The 19,430-nt window shown below is 54.3% G+C and overlaps 5 protein-coding genes across 5 annotated transcripts; 2 read left to right on the top strand and 3 right to left on the bottom strand.

The window, feature by feature from the left end:
* Positions 1-6,596: 6,596 nt before the first annotated feature.
* Positions 6,597-8,866, top strand: LMH87_010535 (uncharacterized protein; the record flags this gene model as incomplete). Its single annotated transcript, XM_056197708.1, has 2 exons — positions 6,597-7,226; positions 7,415-8,866. 2 exons carry the CDS (start codon positions 6,597-6,599, stop codon positions 8,864-8,866), a joined length of 2,082 nt encoding a protein of 693 aa, XP_056054730.1.
* A 2,354-nt stretch (positions 8,867-11,220) lies between these two features.
* Positions 11,221-11,848, top strand: LMH87_010534 (uncharacterized protein; the record flags this gene model as incomplete). The annotated part of the gene is made up of 2 exons (XM_056197707.1): positions 11,221-11,442; positions 11,507-11,848. The coding sequence occupies 2 exons, from the start codon at positions 11,221-11,223 to the stop codon at positions 11,846-11,848; spliced, it is 564 nt and encodes a 187-aa protein (XP_056054729.1).
* A 553-nt stretch (positions 11,849-12,401) lies between these two features.
* LMH87_010533 (uncharacterized protein) lies at positions 12,402-13,313 on the bottom strand (the record flags this gene model as incomplete). Its single annotated transcript, XM_056197706.1, has 1 exon — positions 12,402-13,313. The coding sequence occupies one exon, from the start codon at positions 13,311-13,313 to the stop codon at positions 12,402-12,404; it is 912 nt and encodes a 303-aa protein (XP_056054728.1).
* Positions 13,314-14,469: 1,156 nt separating this feature from the next.
* Positions 14,470-15,039, bottom strand: LMH87_010532 (uncharacterized protein; the record flags this gene model as incomplete). Its single annotated transcript, XM_056197704.1, has 1 exon — positions 14,470-15,039. The coding sequence occupies one exon, from the start codon at positions 15,037-15,039 to the stop codon at positions 14,470-14,472; it is 570 nt and encodes a 189-aa protein (XP_056054727.1).
* Positions 15,040-15,835: 796 nt separating this feature from the next.
* LMH87_010531 (uncharacterized protein) lies at positions 15,836-17,168 on the bottom strand (the record flags this gene model as incomplete). Its single annotated transcript, XM_056197703.1, has 4 exons — positions 15,836-15,844; positions 15,902-15,907; positions 16,354-17,054; positions 17,120-17,168. 4 exons carry the CDS (start codon positions 17,166-17,168, stop codon positions 15,836-15,838), a joined length of 765 nt encoding a protein of 254 aa, XP_056054726.1.
* Positions 17,169-19,430: the final 2,262 nt, after the last annotated feature.

Below are 19,430 nucleotides of genomic sequence, written 5' to 3'. Positions count from 1 at the left end.
CTGCCACCAAAGTACTAGTTTTATTTCTTCTCACGTGGCCCACTCGGCACCTGTCGTGGTCCAATACCGGCAGGGCCGTGCCACAGATTGCATCTCGGCATGCGGCGGGTATTGCCTCGCGGCCGCTGGAGCATAGGGGGTTGCGTTGTTAGCCCAACTTAACTAGTGGGTTTTATTACATCAATGCGCGCATGCTATTGAGTCGCAAAATATTGCATTCGATAGCGTCTGTTTTGTAGCTCGTTGCATGAATCGTTGATTCAGGTCGTCCATGGTTGGAAACGGCCCCTGCGACACCAACTCACTACTTGGTATCGTTGCATTCGTGGGAAGGACGCTTCTTTTTGCTCTGAAGCTGAGCCGCCCGTCATTCACGTCGTCTTACGCATCTACATACTCTGTACCAGTACTCGCGATCCAAATCGCCATGCTCGCTGGTGGGAGCCCTGTGAGCGCTGCTTCATGGTTGTCGAGGACATGGTCCGTCGAAGTGATGTGCGACGCGCCTCCTTTTGCCTCTAGATGTGCAGAATCCCGTGTAGCCGAGAAGGATTGATATGCACCGGTCATGCAGGCTTATGCTTCCGCGGCGGCGCCTCATCTTTCAGAAATTGTGGAAAAGTCTGGCCATGATTGTCGCAGCAGCGGGTTACAGTGGCCCCTCGTCCTCGCTCCAGAAAATACTGTACATCACCACCGCTCCTCAGAGAGAAGGATAGAAAGGCGCAATGCACGAGAGAGAGCTGTTTTTGCATCAACATGGTCTCCTTTTTGCCGTCTTTCCGCGCGCAACACCTCGTGCAGTACTTGTAATGGAGGCGTTTCCGCCCACTTTGACCCGCTCGGCCTCGCTACGCCTTGTCTCTTGAGGCGTTTGTCGTGACTCGAAAAAAGAAGAAGAAAAAAGAACTTTTTAATCATGACGATGAAATATTCGTACAACTTGTCCACTTGTTCGCAGCTGGGCTGAAACGGCCCCAGTCTCCCACACACCGTTGAAGGCAGCCTCGACATATGGCGCCCCGTCCCGCTGGTTGGCGCAGGCGCACAAGCTCAGGGTCGCTCCGTCGTCTCGGCCAATCCAACGGGGCAGCACCGGCCTGCATGCTTCTGAACCCCCGCAGCCACATGGCCATGCTTGCTTGCCTTTTGCTTGGCATGAAGAAGAAATCTCATTCCGTCTGCCCGGGCGGCTAGAGGTCAGGCAAAGGAATAAAATCATGTAAAAAAAAAAAAAAAAAAAATAAAAGGAGGCTGGAAGGAATCGAAAGGTGCTTGTAAGCTCAAGTTGTCATGTTTGCTCTTGTTAGCCGGTGGTCGCTTGCTGGTAGTTACGTTGCGCGTATTTCGTGAGCTTGCAAAAAACGCACTGTCCGCTTGGCCCACGAATCGCACCTTGATGTGCTGCTTGTGTGCCTGGGCTGGGCTGCTGGCATGGGTGAATGTCTGTGTGGTGCAGCAGTCCTGCAGCAAACGTCGCAGGGACAGGCACACAACACACACAGACACACACAGGCACGCTATGCCACGACAAGAAAAAATCTGACTCTATTTTTTATTTTTATTTCAATTCTTTTTCATTTTCGTTGTTCTATTTTCATCTTTGCAACTACCGGACGGTTCCTCCCACATTCCTTTCCCGGGGCCTTGGAAGCGAGGTAAGAGCTGCGTTTCGCGGAACCATCTCTCGACACCCCCTTGCTGCTCTATCTGGATATTTTCCCCGCGCCGGCTCTGACTAACTAGGTTGGTAGCACCGTAGGACAGGACCTGAGGGGGGGCGTCGTTGCAAGCCACATACATGTATTACGGGATTGGGTTTGTGCTTGTGTGTGTGTCTGGTGCTTTTCTTAGTCCTTTGTTTCCCTCTTCCACTGCCGTAGTTGAACGTGGTTTAAATATGCAGCCAGCCCTGTCTGTCTGTACTTTCTTTTTCCTTTGACCTTGGCCGCCCCCCCTTGAAGATCTAATCTCCCACCCAATCTCGACCTACTCCAAACAACACAAGGCCCCTCGCCAGAGGCTTTGCAGCTGTCTCTTATTTTCGTGGCCCCTGCCGAACAAAAGCGACAGATTTCTTTCGCATCGAAATTGTGCACGCAGCTGTGTGGTGGTAGTGAGCACTACTGGACCGCAACGACTGCCGCGTGGACATCAATTGCTTAGAAGAACGGCGGCAACAGAGGTGCATGAACATACCCGCACGGTTATAAGAAGCAACATTGCACTTTTTATTCTTTTTATTTTTCAAGTCCCAACCAGCCGTTTGAGGTCCCGACTTTGGGTTCGAGCCAACCTCAAGTCCACAAAGCTCCACGGCGCACCGCCAGCATACTTTCCAACAAGTCAAGCTATACCGAGTTTTACAATTGGGCAAATATACCCCGGATACCGGTTCGTGCGTCTCAGAATCGACCCGGTCTAGCAACCGTTTACGGCTTGCTGCTCCGAACGGCGTTTGGAAAAGAAAGACGGGCACCGCAAGGCGCAGCATTGCGCTCTTTTAGGACAAAGGCGGCAATTACACCGGACCAAAGCCGCGCACCCAGGTTTCGGGGAGGATTCGACTGTTTTCTCGGCCGTGGCTGGTGCGGCGCGACGCCTCCATCACATCCTTGCCCATTGAGTCTCTTCGACTGTTCTTACTCAGTACAGTCTTGTTGATATAAGCCCCCCCCCCCCCTGGTGCATTGCTCCTTTGCTCCTTTCGGTACCTGGTTCAGGGGAAAATACGAAGCAGGACGAGCTTGAACGAATCCTGGTCGGTCAGAGTTGCAGCAACGGTCAACAGTCTCGGTGAGCATACACCATGGGCCATTTTGGTCCAACACTTCCCACACCCCTTCCCCCTTCTCAATTACGTCGTCGTCTCAGTCCGGTGCGGGTTGCAGGGTCGTCGCGTGGGCGTCTGACTCTGGCGTGCAGATGAGTGAGATGCGACGGGGAAGAAGGTGACCGGCGATGCCGCCGCCCCGGCCCTGGTCTTACACATTGTCCAAAATGCCAACAATGAAAGAAGATTAAATTCGAGGCCTTGCTAACATTGTGATGCATGAATAGGGAACATTGAGGCACTCTTTTTCTTTTTTTTCTCCTTTTTTTTGGTCGTCCTCAAATCCGAGCCATTGGTTCAAAGTCCAAAGTACAACGGCTAAGAGAGGGCCCCCCATCCACATCCTAGAGACAGGATTTGCTGCGGCTTTCGGCTCCACGACTTGCAAAAGGACTTCACGGCTTCAATTGCAAGAACTGCCAAGCAGCAACCACGAACAACGGTGCCCCACCTGATTCACGGCGTCGCCGAGAAAGGAGATCGAAAGTAAGGAACCTTGGCCTAGCCAATATCAGAAGAGGTACGTGAATAAAACCAGGGACCTTGGTACCCTGTTTATTTTCTTTGTCAGAGCCGAAGTCCGACATGCATGATTATTTCCCTCTTTTTTTTTCTTTTTGTTAAATCTCCGCGTCCCTCTTTTTTTCCTTTTTTTTTGGCCCTTGGCTGGCTGGATTTTCTTCCTGGGTGCTTCTAGAATGTTGGGGGCCCAAACAGGGGCTACCTACCCAACGACAAGGTCAGCGCGGCCGCCGGGAGATCAGTGCAGCGGTTTCAAATTGCGCGGCTGGCTCTTTTTTCTCTCGGTCTGGGTCAGTGCCCAGGAGAAAGCGGAGAGTTACCAATAGAAATGAAGTGAGATGAGTGTCAACTGCGGCAAGTGTCGTTTTTATTTTATTGCCATGGATTGATGAGACGATGCGAGGTTTGCACCGAGTGGTGCGTGAGCTTCAAGTGAGAGCCAGGTGCTTCAGCGGGGTATTGGCGGGCTGTTGAGCGCTGTGGTTTAGCAGTCGCTTCAGCACGCTGGCGCAGTGTGTCGGCGGTGTGCAGGCAGCAGAGCAGCCCGGAAGCCCAGCCGCAGACTGCAGTGACAGCTCGTGTGTTCCGTACCAGTACTCTGCTGCCTACCTAGACCGGGGTAAATTGCTTCCAGGACCCTGCACGTATTTGAGCACCAGTAATCCTGGGCAACCAAAACTGCCATGCTGGTCGGGATTACGGTATTGTCTGCACTGGTACGGACTACTCCGTACAGGTGAGGTACCTGCTCACTGTGCTTGGCGGGCGCTGGGACAAGGCAGGCTAGTGCGATACCACCATCCCTGGTGCCACGCGCCGATCGAGCGACCAAAAAAGAACAAGGCAGGCCAAGGCCACTCGCACCCCCGCCATGTGGTCGTTTGGCGTGTGTCGCAGATACCTGTGACGTGGGCGATTGCCCACAGAAGGGGCAATGTACATACCAGCACCTAGGAACCTGTCTCCTGCAGCTCACCATCGGTGTGCGGTCGCTGAGCGCCAGGTGAGCAAAGCCTCAGTCTTTGCCCTTTTCCAACAAAGCCAAGGCGCGCCGTTTCTCTTCTACCGACAGTCAACATACCCTTCAGGCACACAAGCGGCCCAATGAAAAAGAGAAATTGACATTCGATGGGAAATAAACATCAGGAGCCCCTGCACAGATGGAAAAAAGGTAGATTCTTGACCGCAAATAGCTGTGGTGGAGCCATTTGCATTCCACGCTACCAAGAATGGTCTGAGGTCTGCAGCAGCCTGTCCGAGGTCGAGGTACCAGCAACAGTCAGCACCACCTGCGCTGGACACATGGCAGCTGCGGAGGGGCACATGGGTACATCCCGCAAACGGCGATGGGACGGACAGGCAGCAGCCAAATCTCGACGGTTGGGAATGGGACGGACAGAGAGAAGAAGGAAGGCTTCGACGTTCGAGACCAAGTCCGTCTCGCACTGGATACCCTTTTCCCTCTTATCCTTTTCCCTCCCATGGCCTCATCTCGCTGGTTGTTGATCGCCTGTTTCTGATCACTGGTGTATCTATCTGCCTGGAGCACCGGGCCGGTCGTGGTTAGCCGTGGCTGGTGGCTGCTCGCGTGGCCAGCACACGCACGAGTCTGGCACGTTTTCTTGGGGAGGGAGGGGTCCGGCGGTGTGGCACACGACTAGAGTTGCGCCACACCTACTCTCTGCGCACGCACACACACACACACACACACACCAACCCAGCCGGTCGGCTCTCCGATCATGCAGGCGAAGCAGGAACCGCACCACGCTGTGACTTGTCACTTGTTCAGCATGGAATCCAACATTGGGAAAAAGAAAGCAACTGTCGATTGAACCAGATTGCGCTGCATGATCCGGGGCAACCCCTACCAGCAGCAACCGCCGGGCTTTTTTTTTTGGTCTCTCTTGCGCGCTGACTGACGGGCCATCGTTTAATGAATGGGCTTCGCCACCACCACCGCCGTCGCCCGCATCGCCCGATGCCAGGCACAGAGCCCGCCTGGCTGCTCTGAGCGCTGGGCTGTTCGCCGTGCCCGCTGTATCGAGCCGTGCTACCTACCTACAGGTGGTCGGCTCTGTGGGCAGAACATTTGACAGCACCGCGTGCCGCAAAAAGCAATATGCAATCTACTTCGGCAGCTTCCACCGCACGGGCTTTCAGGAACCAGAGGGAAACCTCTCTCTTTTTTTTTTTTTTTTTTTTTTTCTTAGTCCTTTGCCCATCTGCCCCGTCTGCTTTTTTTGCTTCATTTTAATTTGCCCGACCAGCGCGCAAACGTCCCCCCCTGCCACAAGCACCGAGTCAGAAGAAGCGGGGGGCGTGAGCGAGCGCTGGAAAAGGACCAAGTGGTGGGCGTGTGCGCTTGGCTTGCTTTCCCTCGTGGCTTTGGCAGAACTGTCGCAGTGCCATATTTCTGCAATGGCGCCCCGCTGGATGCATATTTCGTCTTTGGGCATCTCGTACGCCCCTCCTCTCCCCCCTTCACGGCAGACGGACCCCCCTGTCACAGATACAAAGTGGTGCCCGGCATATTTGACACACCCCTTCCCATCTCCTCGTCCACTTATTGCTTCTACGCTGGGGAGGGGGGGGGGGGGGGGGGGGGGGGCGCTCGTACCTCGTACCTCTGAGCATCGCCTGCGCTGCAGAAAACCTGAGTCGGCCGGTGTCGCCAGAGTGGGCTCACCATGCTTGTTCCAGCGCGCGCCCCCAGAAGCGGGCAAGATTGAAAGAAGGGAAAAAGAAGAGAGAGAAAGAAATCCGCCATGGGTGTCCCACATGTATCCTCTACCTCTTTTATTTTTTATTTCCCTTCGCTCTTTCGCACTCTCTGTTTGTCGTCACACGCCCTCTCATTCTCTCTCCCACTCAACGCAACCCCCCTAGCCAAAAGCCTATCTCTCACACTCCCCCCCCCCGCTCTCCTCTTCAATCCACTTCACTCACGCTCCAACTTGCACTACCGTCTCATTCGTCTTTTTTTATTTCTCCCGCCGACCTGCCACTCTACCCATCTTTTCCCCGAAAAGACCCAGGCCGCTAGTTTTCTTTTTCCCTTTTCCTTCTAATACGTTTCTTCTCTTCTTCTTTTCCATCTTGGCCATTCCTTTGCATTGCCCTCTCCGTGTGCCTCTCACTCCTCCCGCCCACACCCGCACCATCGATCAAAAAGGAAACAAACGCCACTTTGGTCTTGAACCGTTTCTTTGCTGACGCCTTCTCCGTCTTGTCCATTCGTCAGATGGCAGCTCTGTCGAACCACAGCATTGCCGACTCGATAATATCCCAAAAACCCACAACCACGAACAACATTTCGTCGGCGTCCCGCAGCGAAAGCAGCCATCACCGGCAGCACACCATCTCGTCGGCAGCCACCCCGCGGTCTTCGGTCGACCACCGTCCCACGGATCAGCTCCTCCACCTCGGCCACGCCTCCCGTCGCTCGCACCACGCCGCGTCTGCGTCCACGAGCTCTCTGCCCCGAATCGCCTCCCAGCGCTCCTCCGGCGGCATACTCTCACGCGCCAAGGACCGTACCCAGAGTGCATTCGCCAGCATCTCTGAGCCGGTCCTCCGCCCCCGCCCGTCGAACCCGGGTCTTGCCAGGTTCACCCACGGCGAATCGCTCGCTCCCGCAAACAGAGGCCCTGCCGCTGCCACCACTGCTTCGCCGCCTTCCAAGAACCCCTCCTCCGACTCCCTCTCCTCCGGCGAGTACACCGTGGCCGGCCGTAACCCGCCCTCGCAGGCCTACGTCAACACCGACGCCTCTCACCCCCTCCCAATCAGACAGACTCGCGGCGAGCCCAAGATGCACCAAACTTCTTCGCGCTTGCTGCGCATGACCGATGACGATCGGCCTTACACAAGGGTATGAACTTTTCTTCTCACTAAGCTGGTGTCTTTTTAATTGCTGCTGCCCGAGCTGCCGATACGAGATGTGGCAGGCTACATGCCATGCTACGCCATCAATGGCATAACGCTCCATGCCGCTGCAATTGACTTACACCCTACCCTTTTCCACCCTCTACTCCCATCAGTGCTAACATTACGCCGCAGGACTTCAAGGACCTCTTCTCTACCTTGGTCGTCAGCCTCCTTCCCCTCTCTGCTCACCGAGTACGACTAAGCAAGGTTGAATACACCTTCCTTTCCGAGGATGCCATCAACAACCTTGGCTCCCTGAAATTCTCACAGTCCAACCGCATGCCCGATCCCAAGGACGCTTCACGGATCGTCACCACCACCACAACCACCACATTTTCCATGGCCAAGGACATGGCCCGATCCATCTGCCAGCGATTTGTCGAGGCGCGCTTCATCGAGTCCGCCGATGGCAAGTATCAGCAGGTATACAGCATGAAGGGCGGTGTATGGCAGCTGACCTCCAAGGGCATCGCCATTCTCGACAGGTTCTGCTCCAGAAATGGCATTCAGCAAAAACAGGTCACCGAGCTGTCCAACACGAGCAACACTCAATTGGTTATTCTCGAGCGCGACCTGCAAACCGACAAGCTCATCAACGACTGGGGCACCATTGAGGTCATCTTCCGCAGGTTCATGGGCGCCGAGGGCCGCAACGTCAAGTCGAGCGTCACGGCCGCCGACTCGGACTCGCTGCACGACTACAAGGACGGTCTCACTGGTGTCAAGATGGCTGCTGAGCGCAAGATCAACGGCAGGACCTTCCACAACACCTTCACCGGCCGCGCCGCTACCGACTGGCTGATGGACTGTTCCACCATTATCGACCGGCGTGAAACGGCCGAGGTTGCCGGCCTGTTTGTCGAATACGGCCTTGTTGAAGCACTCTCCCAAGACCGCGCCTACCTCTCCCAGAACCCAGGTTCCGCCGCTTTCCAACCCACCAAGCACGCCATCTACCAGGTGACGCAACGAGGCAAGGACATTCTCTCCGGCAGCGGCTCCCGAGGCCGTGCGTCCGAGAGCGAGGCTGGCACCGGGTCGCAGCGCAACGGCATCACCCGAGACTCCAACACGCAACGCCTGGACAAGATCCTCAACGACCCCGCCCTGCGTCTGTTGTTCCGCGAGAACCTGCGCGACACTCACTGTGAGGAGAACCTGTCCTTTTACAAGGACGTGGATGAGTTTGTAGCCACCTGCAAGATTGGCATCCGCGCCGCCAAGAAGTCGCCCAACGCCAACTCGATGGATAGCATCAAGGAGATTATGGCGCAAGCGTACGGCATCTACAACGCTTTTCTGGCACCCGGGTCGCCCTGCGAGCTCAACATAGACCACCAGCTTCGCAACAACCTCGCGACGCGCATGACCAAGGCCGTGGGCCAGGATGTCGCCATGATCGAGACGCTCGAGGAGGTGACGGCGCTTTTTGAGGATGCTCAGAATGCCGTCTTCAAGCTCATGGCCAGTGACTCGGTGCCCAAGTTTCTGCGAAATGCCAAGTACGAGCAGCAACTGAGGAATTTCGATGCCGACCTTGGCCGCGGGCCCGAGCGGAGCCAGAGCCGGTCGAATCGGGACTAATTGGATCGTGGCCGAACAATCCAGCCCTTGTTCCGAGTCTAACAACCCACGTCAAGGGCGGCGATTACCTCGACACGATAAGTCTCGCGACAATCTCGGGCCGCGCACGCCAACGCGCCTCCAAGGGTCACACATCAACCTAACACATTCAACTCCACCACCCTCCCACGAAGCCAACGCCACTATTACTTGTCTATTATTTGGTCACATATTCGGTTTCGTTGTTTTCAAGTCGCGACTTTTTTTTTGCACACTGGGCGGCATCGTTTGATACCAAGACTAGATTCCACCACACAATTTTGTGTTGCATTTACTGGTGTTTTTGCATTTGCTGCGCTATTATTACATTTCGATACTTTTTCTCCATATATTTTACATGCCACTTTGGCTTTTTGGTGCGATTTTTCGAGTGCGACTGGGGAGATTTCGGATCCACTCGGACATTGCCCTCGAGTATGCAGATACCGCTAGGGATGGATGAAGATTTTCCGCGCCAGGGATGACTCGGCTCGACCTGGGCAGGACGGACAGGGACTTGGGCGCTACCCGGGAGCGGTCATCGGAGGAGCGAATTGCAGAAATAACTCGGGAATAGCATGAGAAGCGTGTCGAAATTGCCGAAACGAAGCCACCACAGAAGAGCTTTCTCTTGACACCAGGGTACTCTTGCTGAAAGAAGATTTGGTACAACGAGAAAGTTGTGGATGGCGTTTTGTACTCTCTTCTACAGAGTTTGGTTATTTGTTATACTTGTTCACGCATAGAAAGGAAAGCGCCAGCTGAAACAAGGGAGGAAATATTGGTTTGGGACATGAGGGAAAGACATGGCACGCATCACTAGGTGCATAACATGAAATACATTTTCAATATTGATTCTACCGCTTGCACAGTGATGACACTCTACTGAAGAAACAAATCGAAACAAGAAGCTGAGTAATGCGATTGTTGTGAGCTTGTGACGCTAGAGCTGGCTCAGCTATTGTATCTGTCGTCGTCTAGCCAGCACCTGCGACAAGGTCTCAGAGCGACGGGAGGCGACTGAAACAGAAATGAATGCTGCAAAGATACGGAAGACGCAGGAAGGAAAAGCTTGGCCTTGACGAAGAGCAAAAAAACTGGGCCGTTGGTTTAGTGATGCTAAAACAGGAAAGTAAAGAAGGCGAGATGAGGATGGACTTTGAGTATTCTTGTCTGGCTAGACGGACTTTACGTGCTGGAGGACCAGACGAGGCTGCACTTTGGGTTTGTCGTGAGACGCGACGCGAAAACGCCAAATTCTGTTTCCTCTATCCAATTATTTTCCGAATCCAAAATGAGGGCCTGGGATTTTTCTTTCCTTGAATTGAATGTGTGAGATTCCCATGCAATTGGTCAAGACCCCGCCGTGGGTATGTTGGCCTGGACAATGGAGCTCGCTAGCACGGGGCCGCAAGACTCACAACTTGCGTGACTCTTGTTTTTTTTTCGCGCAACAGACAAGGCGGAAGAGGAAAACTTTCACCTTCTCGCAAAAGCTGGGCATAACTAGGTGACAGCACAGCGTCGCGCAGGCGGCGAACATGGGCCACATCTGGCGAGTGTGGTAATCTGCGGCCGGAATGCAGATCCGGCGCCAACGGGGCCAAAGTGGAAGAGGGAGAGCCCGCCTGGCGCGCTTGCATTCCAGCTCCTGCCGGGGCCCGGGCCTCTCTGCACCGCGGTTATGGTGGTGCCAGAGGCAAGATGCAGCGAGAAAGCTAGAGACGGACGGGTGCCCCTGTACTGCTGTCTGCTGAGCATAGATGTGCCAGTCAAGATTGAGAAACATGGATGGTTCTGCTCCAATCAGAGTGGAGATGCCGTCACGATGCCCATCTCCGGGCTGCTGCCACTCGCAGTGTTGTTGTTGTTGTGAGGGCTTCGGAATGGAGAATTCCCCGCCCAGCCTCTTGTTTTCTTTCGGCCCGGGTGGGCTGACCCAAGCCCGTCCATTTCTTGTCCCCTTGCCTAGCTGCTCAGGACATCCCATTGCACACACACTGTCGGCCTGCGGCTGTATGGGGCCAGCGCTCCGAGAAACGCGGGCCTGTGTTGTTCATTTCTTGTTGTTGATTTTTTGGGCGCATCCCAATAGGGGAAGCCCCATCTGCAGCAGCTCATCAAAGCAGGAGAATGAAAGAATCCGGCGCCCCATTTCGACATATAAAGCCAGCGGTGTGTTTCCCTCTCTCCTCGACTTTTTCTTCTCCCTCCTCATCACACTCACTCACTCACACTCACTCCAGTCTTTCGCTCAACAACCAACCCTCAATATCTTTTACTAGTTTTTATTCTTTTTCAAGAAACAAAAAAACAAGACCCACTCACAAATCAAAATGTTCTCCAAGGTCGTTGCTCTCACTCTCGCTGGCGCCGTCGCCGTCCAGGCCGGCCACCTCGCCGGCAACGGCACCATGACCACCGTCACCGAGGTCGTCGACGTCTACACCACGTACTGCCCGGAGCCCACCCACCTGACCATGAACAACAAGACGTACACGGTCACCGAGGCCTGCACCTTTACCATTACCGACTGCCCCTGCACCGTCACCAAGGCTGTAAGCACCGCCATCTGAACAACCAACACCTCGAGTATCTGCAGAATAGCTAATGTCTTTTCAGGTTCCTACCAACGGTGGTCACAACGGTAACAACGGAAACAATGGCAACAACGGAAACAATGGCAACAACGGTAACAACGGTGGCAATGGCAACAAGGGTGGCAACGGCGGCAACGGCAACAACGGTGGCAACGGTAACAACGGTGGCAATGGCAACAACGGCAACGGCGGCAAGACCCCTGCCCCTACCACCGGCCCCGTCACCACCGGCACCCCCGGCGGCAACCAGTGCCCCGGCGGCAAGGACTGCCCTCCTCCCGTCGTCGGCGCTGCCGGCCAGAACACGGCCGCCTACGGCATGGCCCTCGCCGGTGCCATTGCCGCCGCCGCCGTCGCTCTGTAAATGGATTCCCTTTTTTCTCCGTCTTTCGAAAAAGAGCCCAGTTTGGGGGTATTCATATAGGAACATGGTGTTTTTTGTCACTTCAGCCTTGGACACTGGGTCCGTTAATGTAATATACATATCTTCTATTTTTACAAACTCAAAGCTTGTACCGTTTTTCGATGCCATGTCCTCTATTCGTCTATATCTCTGCCGTGATTTCAACAGCGATCAAGCTGTCGAAGAACGAGTTGATGAGTGCCTGGGCCGGGATGGGAGTTTTTCGATCAAGACAGTGCTCATTACCCGGGATATAATCATGCGGACTCTGATACTTTTCTTGCTTGCTTTCCGCCTCCTTCTACTATGCACGAAGAAGCAGCATGTACAAAATCCGACATCTCTTCTTTTCCTCACAGGGCTTTCTTGTCCTCGCTTCGCACATCACAATTGACCTTTGGCTTGACTGGACGCCTCTCGAACACGAAATGCATGTCTATTCCAACGCTCATAAAAAAGATGCAATCAAACGTTACATTGCTCAAAACCGAATGATCCGCATTTGGGTGGCTGGCTATGGCAGCTCGGCTGCATCGCGACCTACACCCGCTTCAAGGTACTGCGGCTGTGCTTTGTTTTGCTGCTGCTGATATCCGCCGTAGCTATTGCCGATCCCACCACCGACATGCATGCCATGCAACGACGTCCGGCCATCCTGCGACGCGTGACCCTGCTCCTCTTCCCTGTGGCTGTAGTATCGCTGACTGTTTGCATTCCTCGGGCATTCCACGGCCTGCGTTGCAGTCGCCGCCGCAGCGCGACGGTCCGCCTCGGCCTCCCTTTGCACGTAGTAGCTGCTGGCCCTGTGCTTCTTCTTGTGCTCTCTCTCCACGCCCCGCCGGGCCTCCTCCTCGTCCCGCTCGATGCCCAGGAGCAGCCGCTCCCTGTCGGTCTTTTCCTGCGCCTCGCGCGCGCCGCGCCGCGTCAGGCTCTCGACGAGCCGCTTGTGCGACTCCTTGAGCGTCCTCTTGACAAACGCGGCCAGGACGACGCTGCACCGCAGCTCCGTGTCCTCGCGCAGGTACAGCCCCGAGGGCGGCGCGCCGATGCCCAGCTCGGCGCGCTCGCGCGGCTCGCCGGGCGCGCTGCCCCCGACGGACCACCGCGTGCGCAGGTCCACGCCCATGGGCGCGTAGCAGTGCGTCTGCAGCCCGACGTCCGCCAGGTCCAGGAACGCGCACCGGTAGCTGACGGAGCCGCTGGCGAGCCCGCCGGGCAGGTAGGCGATCCTGTCGGTGACGAGGTACCACACGCAGGCGCGCTCGTCGGCCGGCGCGCTCGACGGCGGCGGGATGCGCTGCCGGTCCGTCACGAGCGGGTTCAGGTCGACCATGGCCGGGTGGTCCTGCAGAAAGGCGACGGCGGCCTGGCGCGTCATGCCCGCCGGCAGAGGGGTGACGGTCGTGAAGCTCGACTTTTTCAACATGGTTTTGTGTCGGCCGCGTCGGTCGGTGTAAATGGGTGCCGTAGGAGCGTTCCGTGGACGCCGTGCTCAGCTCGTCTTCCCTGTGCGATTCAGTGTACAATGTAAGCAACTGAAATTGCGTAGTCACATTAACATAGTCGTGCGCACTCTAGTCTGACCGCATTGCGCCGCCAATGGCCTGGATTGTGTCGGATCGTTCAGGCTAGTAACTACCGTGCGGATCCAGAGGCGTGATGTCACTCCGCAAAGAGGATGACGCCGTTGGGGTTTCAGTGCAGCGAAAAAGTCAAATGTGTACAGTGCAAAAGCCAAGAGGCAAGACGACTGCCCGTCAGTGGACATTGACTTTCTTTATTACATGACAGACTGCATTCTGCCCTCCCATTGTCTCCGAGCCTGGTCGTTCCCTGATCCCTGCCATCTCGAGCGGCCCCGGAAGCCTCACCATCCGAAACGTCAGCCCGAAACAACGCACCACAAATGTCACATCTACCGCAAAGAGAATAGCCATGTCCACTTTCAGAAGCTGCCTAAAGTATTTATTGTAGCCTCAACGCGTGAAATATCAGAAAGAACTATTCTCGCCGCTCACATTCATCATTCTTCTCCCAAGAGATGTGCAATGCAGGGTAGGTTGCCCATCCCTCATGCAAGGTCCCTGCGCAGGAATGAAATAAGGCTGCGCCGCCAGGCAGAGCCCCAAGGACCCAGCCAAGTGCCGGCATCTGCGTGCCCAAGGCTCTCTGAGCCCATCTGGCGTCGGCACTAGCTAGGGCGATCATGTTGCTATTTTAGGTGCGCAACTGCGCCTCCCTTCACCAAGCCTGTGACGCGCCACTGGTAACTCGTGACGGGCTCACTATCAACTAAATACATGTCTCATGACTTTTGCAGAGCTGAGCGTGCCGCAAGCAAGCGCGATTGAGCTTCCCGTTCTCAGTGCGCTGCTCTCGTGGGCTCTACACGACCTGCAAGCACGTCAAGATCTTCACAGTAGGCAGTTCAACGAGTTAGAGGCACACTTGCGCTAGGCGGTGGCGCTTCCAATTGTCGCCATGGATGTGCAATATCACATTCAGTTAACAAACTAGCTTGGAAAAAACACTATACAGACAGTCTCCAAACAGATCAAATCAAGATAAATCGGACTGGGAGACTAATCGATGTCGTACAGCTCCATCTCGTCCGCCTGAGACATGGCATCATCATACAACGACTCCAACTCTGCCTCTCGGAATGGCTCCTCCTCTTGGGCTGGTTGCGCCATCGCCTCTATTTCCACAAGCTCTGCTGAAGCCAAACCGTACAACGCATCGAAATAGTTCTCCTCTTCAGAGTCCTCCGCAGCGGCTTCACCTGGCCGCACCGCCGCTACCGCAGGATCGCCGCCGCTGTGGGCTTCGTGACTACCTCGCTCACCGTCACCGTCATTACCATCATCTCCGTCAGAGTTACTGCCCCCGTTTCCGTGCCCGTGCTCATCTGCGCTCGAGGTTCCCTCTTCCCCATCAGTGCTTCCTTCACTGCCGGACGAGATAGCAACGGTGAAAGGAGAGTCAAAGTCCGCAATCGAGTCATCTTCAACGTCTTGAACGCTATTCGCAGCATCGTTTCCGATCCAGTCTGCATCGGCATCATTTGCCTCCGGGGCAAGAATGGAAGCCAGGTCCTCGGAATCGCTTTCATCACCATCAAAAGGCTTCGGGTCTCTGAGTCTGCTTTGCATCCATACCGTAAAAGCCCGAGGCGGGCTATGCCTCTTCGGCCCGTTCACAGCCCTCATGACCCTCTCATGTCTTTGCAGGGCGTCTTGTCTTCTGCGCAACCCCGACTCATACCTAATTGGCGGCTGATGCGCCTCAGACGGCTGACGCGGCTGGCTGACATCGCCACCTTTGTTAAAGGAGAGAGGAAAGGTCTGCCAATAATTTTGGAGACCACGAACTCTCTTCTTTTTTCTGTTCAACCATCTTTCAGGCACAAGCATATATTCGATAATATAATGAGAAAGTTCGCGAGGAATCCGGTTTTCAAGGCATATTTTTTCATAGTCAATCGCTTCCTTCCACCAGTCGAGGCTTTGGGGCGGCACAAAACGCGTCGAGCACACGACATAATGGGGATCCACAAGATGAATATGCATAAACTGCAAGCTGCCAGGCTTGTAAGGTTCTTCCAACGTGGGCGATTCAAACTTGTGCTGAAGTGTATTAGGGTATGTGACCATCCTGCCCTCCGGTAGTCTAACGGTGCCAAGCTCCTGGAAAACGGGCGTTCGTTCTCTGTCTTCAGGCTGGGGAGAGCCTGATGCAGCTGCACCACTAATAGGAGGTGCAGAAGAGGAACCGGCGACCACTTCTTGGTTTGAATCTCGGCACTCGTTTAGTCTGTCCTCCCATATGTTGCGCCTCGTCTCGGTCCTGAATGAGATGCCACCAGAGACAGAGGCGATGTTCTCTCGACGTAAGCATATAAGTGTTGTAGCAACAATCCTTTCATTTCGATTGCCGTTAAGATTCCAGCTAAGATGCCTAAGAGATGTAATTAGAATATGAAAACTAGCACATCCTTAGCTGACGCTAACTTACTGTATGCTATCTGTTGAAACAGAGCCATCTGAGTCAAGCTTAATAGTCGAAATCTCCACATAGATCTGCAACCCTCGATCTTTAAAGCCGTCGCGTAGAGAAACTTTGTCGTATATTTTTCTCGAACTGATGTATTGACCATCGAGGGCCATGACCGGATTCCACCTGCGTTCGTGCCAGTCATCTGGAGCAGCATTACTTTCCCGGTCGTTCGCCCAGGCTGAGTATTCGCGAAAGCCGACTGAACACGAACATAAGGCGCAAGTACCAGCAGAACAAGCGGCGCATCTATAGAGCCTAGGCATAATGCGCGAGACGCCTCGGGCCAGACTTTTATACAGCAGTATCTCATTCCAATCGTCGATCAAGTCGGACACTAGATGCTCGACTGCACTGTAAACAGCCTTATGTTTGATTGGATGTAGATTGTTGATAGGGGAAATGATGCTGACACTGCCGTTTTTCTCTGAAAATTTGACATCTGTTGCCAGCCATTGCGACTTCCCCGAGTAGTACTCAGGATCGCCATTATTTAAACGATCAGACCCCCAGTTTGAGCGAGGACAAAGGTCTCCAATCGTCATGGAATCTAAGAAGTTGTCCAGCGTGATGGGCCGACCATCAATTCGTATAGGTGAAAGTTCGAAGACAAATGGCAGCATCCAAGGTGAAAGCTCGAGCAACAGCGTGTCAAGTTTGAGCTTCTCCAAGAAATCACCCCTCACCAAGCGATCAGACTTGCAGATGCGAGATGCAGAATCCAGGACGAACACGGAGCGGCGACTTTTGTACTCGGAAGCCTTCTTCCGAAGCTCAAAAACACACCATTCCCAAAGATTACTGCTCTCTGGAAAGTGCTTTGTAAACGCTTCCTCCCTCCACTCCCGGCAAGCAGAAAAATCATCAACCTCAATTTGCCAGTCCTCTCGATCGGTAAAATCGTTGATGAGTCGCATGATAGTTATTTCTGGGTGACTCAGTCGATCTTGTCTCCATAAATTGAAGCCATGAGAGAAATGGAGATATACACGGCGCTCAAAGTTGACGCTTGTGTTGATCCCTGGGATCTGAGGTGGCATGGAATCATCGTCCCGCCCAACCCAACCCCCAGCGTGACGAACTGTGCGGCGGCGTTTCGCGTCTTTTCTTTCCACTAAAAAGAAGAAGCGCACAAGTTAGCGAAGATGCAGAGTCGTTCAGGCGATAGTTGAGACAGACATCTGCCGTGCTGGAAAGTAACCGTTGCGTTGACTGCCCAGCTAGTCATATTGCCTGCCCGCCAAGGAGACAGGGCCAGGGACTTCAGGAAGGAATCAGGGCGCAGAACACACAACTAAAAATGCAAACGCTTCACAGAAAAGCGTGCTAATGTGAGCGCGAAAGAGACGAACCCCAAAAAAGACGGACAATACTAAAGCTTCACTTCATAAGCTGGTTTCTCAGGCGGTTTCTTTGGTTGGTTCAGTAGAGGCCAGCAGTGTGACAGCGCACCAGACTGAGCTACCTAGTCGCTAATTATGTATTACTTGAGCTACTCGCGCTGCACAGCCGGGAGCTTAAATAATGACACTCACCAACTTGTACAACTTCTCGACCGCAGAGAACTCTAGCTTGACTATCACACTATCTAGGTAAATTGGAGTATTTGGCATCCATTTATTACTCGCATGCTTTTGAGTAGCATCGGCTTTATATGAGCACAGCTACCCGAAAAGTACAGCAAACCAGGGCGCGCGAAGCACAGGGGCTCCCTAGACGTTCGGGGGCATACTGCAGAGCTGGAGCGGCTACGTGGGGCAGAAGCATGAGCGTTTCAAACGGGAGGCCCAACTAGATGCGCATCGATGCTTGGCTCGCAATCGCCAAGTTAACAGCAGAAGAGCGAAGAGGGAAACAGTGGGATTAGCGCTGCTATACCAAACAGTTGCGCCTCAGGCATCCACCTAAACATAGCAGGAATTGTTATCAGCGCTCTGCATCTAAGCTATGGCCTTTTGCATGAGACTATGTAATGTAATGTCAGAGGGGCTACTTTCAGGCGATGTTATCAAGGCCGAGGCTACTTGCGGCGGTTGGTGGACAGCGAATCGTGGCGTCAAATACTAGAGCGCATTAGGAAGGACGTTCCTGTGAATCCTTCGACAGCCATTTGGTCTGGGCCAACGGCATTAAAGGTTGCAGCACATGCTAGACCTTTAGCTGAGCAGGTCTGGCACACTAGTAGCCCGTGACCGGCCCGACTGCGATGCTTTCTTCAAAGGGGCTTGGAACTCTTGATTGCCCAAGGTGCTGCGACCATATTTGAGCTGCCTCTCAGGCTTCCAATACAATCAGAAAAGTGGCCGTAGACAAGGGGTCTGCTTAATTTTGCTTCTTGGGAGCGGTTATCTGACGGGTCGAATTTCGATCAGCCCCGGAACGGTCGATGCGACTTCCGTGCGCTGGGTAAGAACATGGCGTGCATCCTTCGCCCCCCCCCGCACGCGCGCAAAAGGGACTTTTGTCTAGCGTCCGAAAGAATCACCCCATCCTGGGCGGCTCCCGCCGCGATATTGGTGCCCACCTGCTCTGACGCGCCCAATGCAAAGCAGCAGTCAACGGCACCCAGTTGGCGGCTTACGGGTCAGTATATCTGAATGAATCGAGCGTAAAAAGGTAAGAAAACAAGCAAGATGGACGGTATGGCACGTAGGGTTTGCCTGTTTGCTGGCTTACTGGTAGAAACCAGATCTGCCAGGCTGCCAACGCTGGCGGAATATCCATAGACCCCCTTCCGCCCATTTCTGTAGTGCAACATCAACGAGGCTGCGGTCCACTGTCCTACATTGAATGGCGTCTGGTGGCGCTGCCATTTATCTATATCAAGCTAGTGTTATGGCGCTGCGACCTGATGCGATCCACCGGCGATGCTACCAACAAGAAGAATGTGCTCGCGTCGGTCACACGGCGATATTGCCAGAAACGGCCCATTGCAACCTCGCGGGGGCTTTGTGCGCCCAAAGCCGATTCATTGAGTGTCATGTGTGTGTAAGCCTGCTTTTGCATCGACGAGATAGGTGCGATGCGGCGCTGAAGTGGCAAGGAAGTGAGCATGTCTTGCCGTGTTCCGCCTTTATGGCCTTCAAGTATCGCAGGATACCGCTGCCTCCAGCCATTCTGGGTAGCCGCCCTACCCTTCGACCTGCAGCAATCCAGAACAAGCTACGGATTTTTAAGATACGAGTTATGTACTCGCTAGCAAAGATAGCTACCAGTTGCCGCCCATGGTCACACCACCACCACCTTCCAACGACCCCCGCTTATGGGTAATCTTCAAAGGCCCATTCGCTAGCGAGAAGCCCGAGATTTAAACCTGGGCGATAGCCCGGTCTACGGACAGGGTTACATCCAAAGTCTCCGTCGTTTAACTGGCAATTGGTACTTTGGACGTAGGACAACTTCTTGTACTGTGGCGCGCCGCTCTTCTCTCTTCCCCTCTTCATTCAACCACCCACCTCAAACAGCTTGCTGCACAACTGCGATTCACTGT

Source organism: Akanthomyces muscarius, chromosome 5 (assembly GCF_028009165.1).
Source record: "Akanthomyces muscarius strain Ve6 chromosome 5, whole genome shotgun sequence".
NCBI classification, from domain to species: Eukaryota; Fungi; Ascomycota; class Sordariomycetes; order Hypocreales; family Cordycipitaceae; genus Akanthomyces; species Akanthomyces muscarius.
The sequence above is the reverse complement of the archived record's forward strand: the minus strand, read 5'-3'. Positions and strand labels throughout refer to the sequence as shown.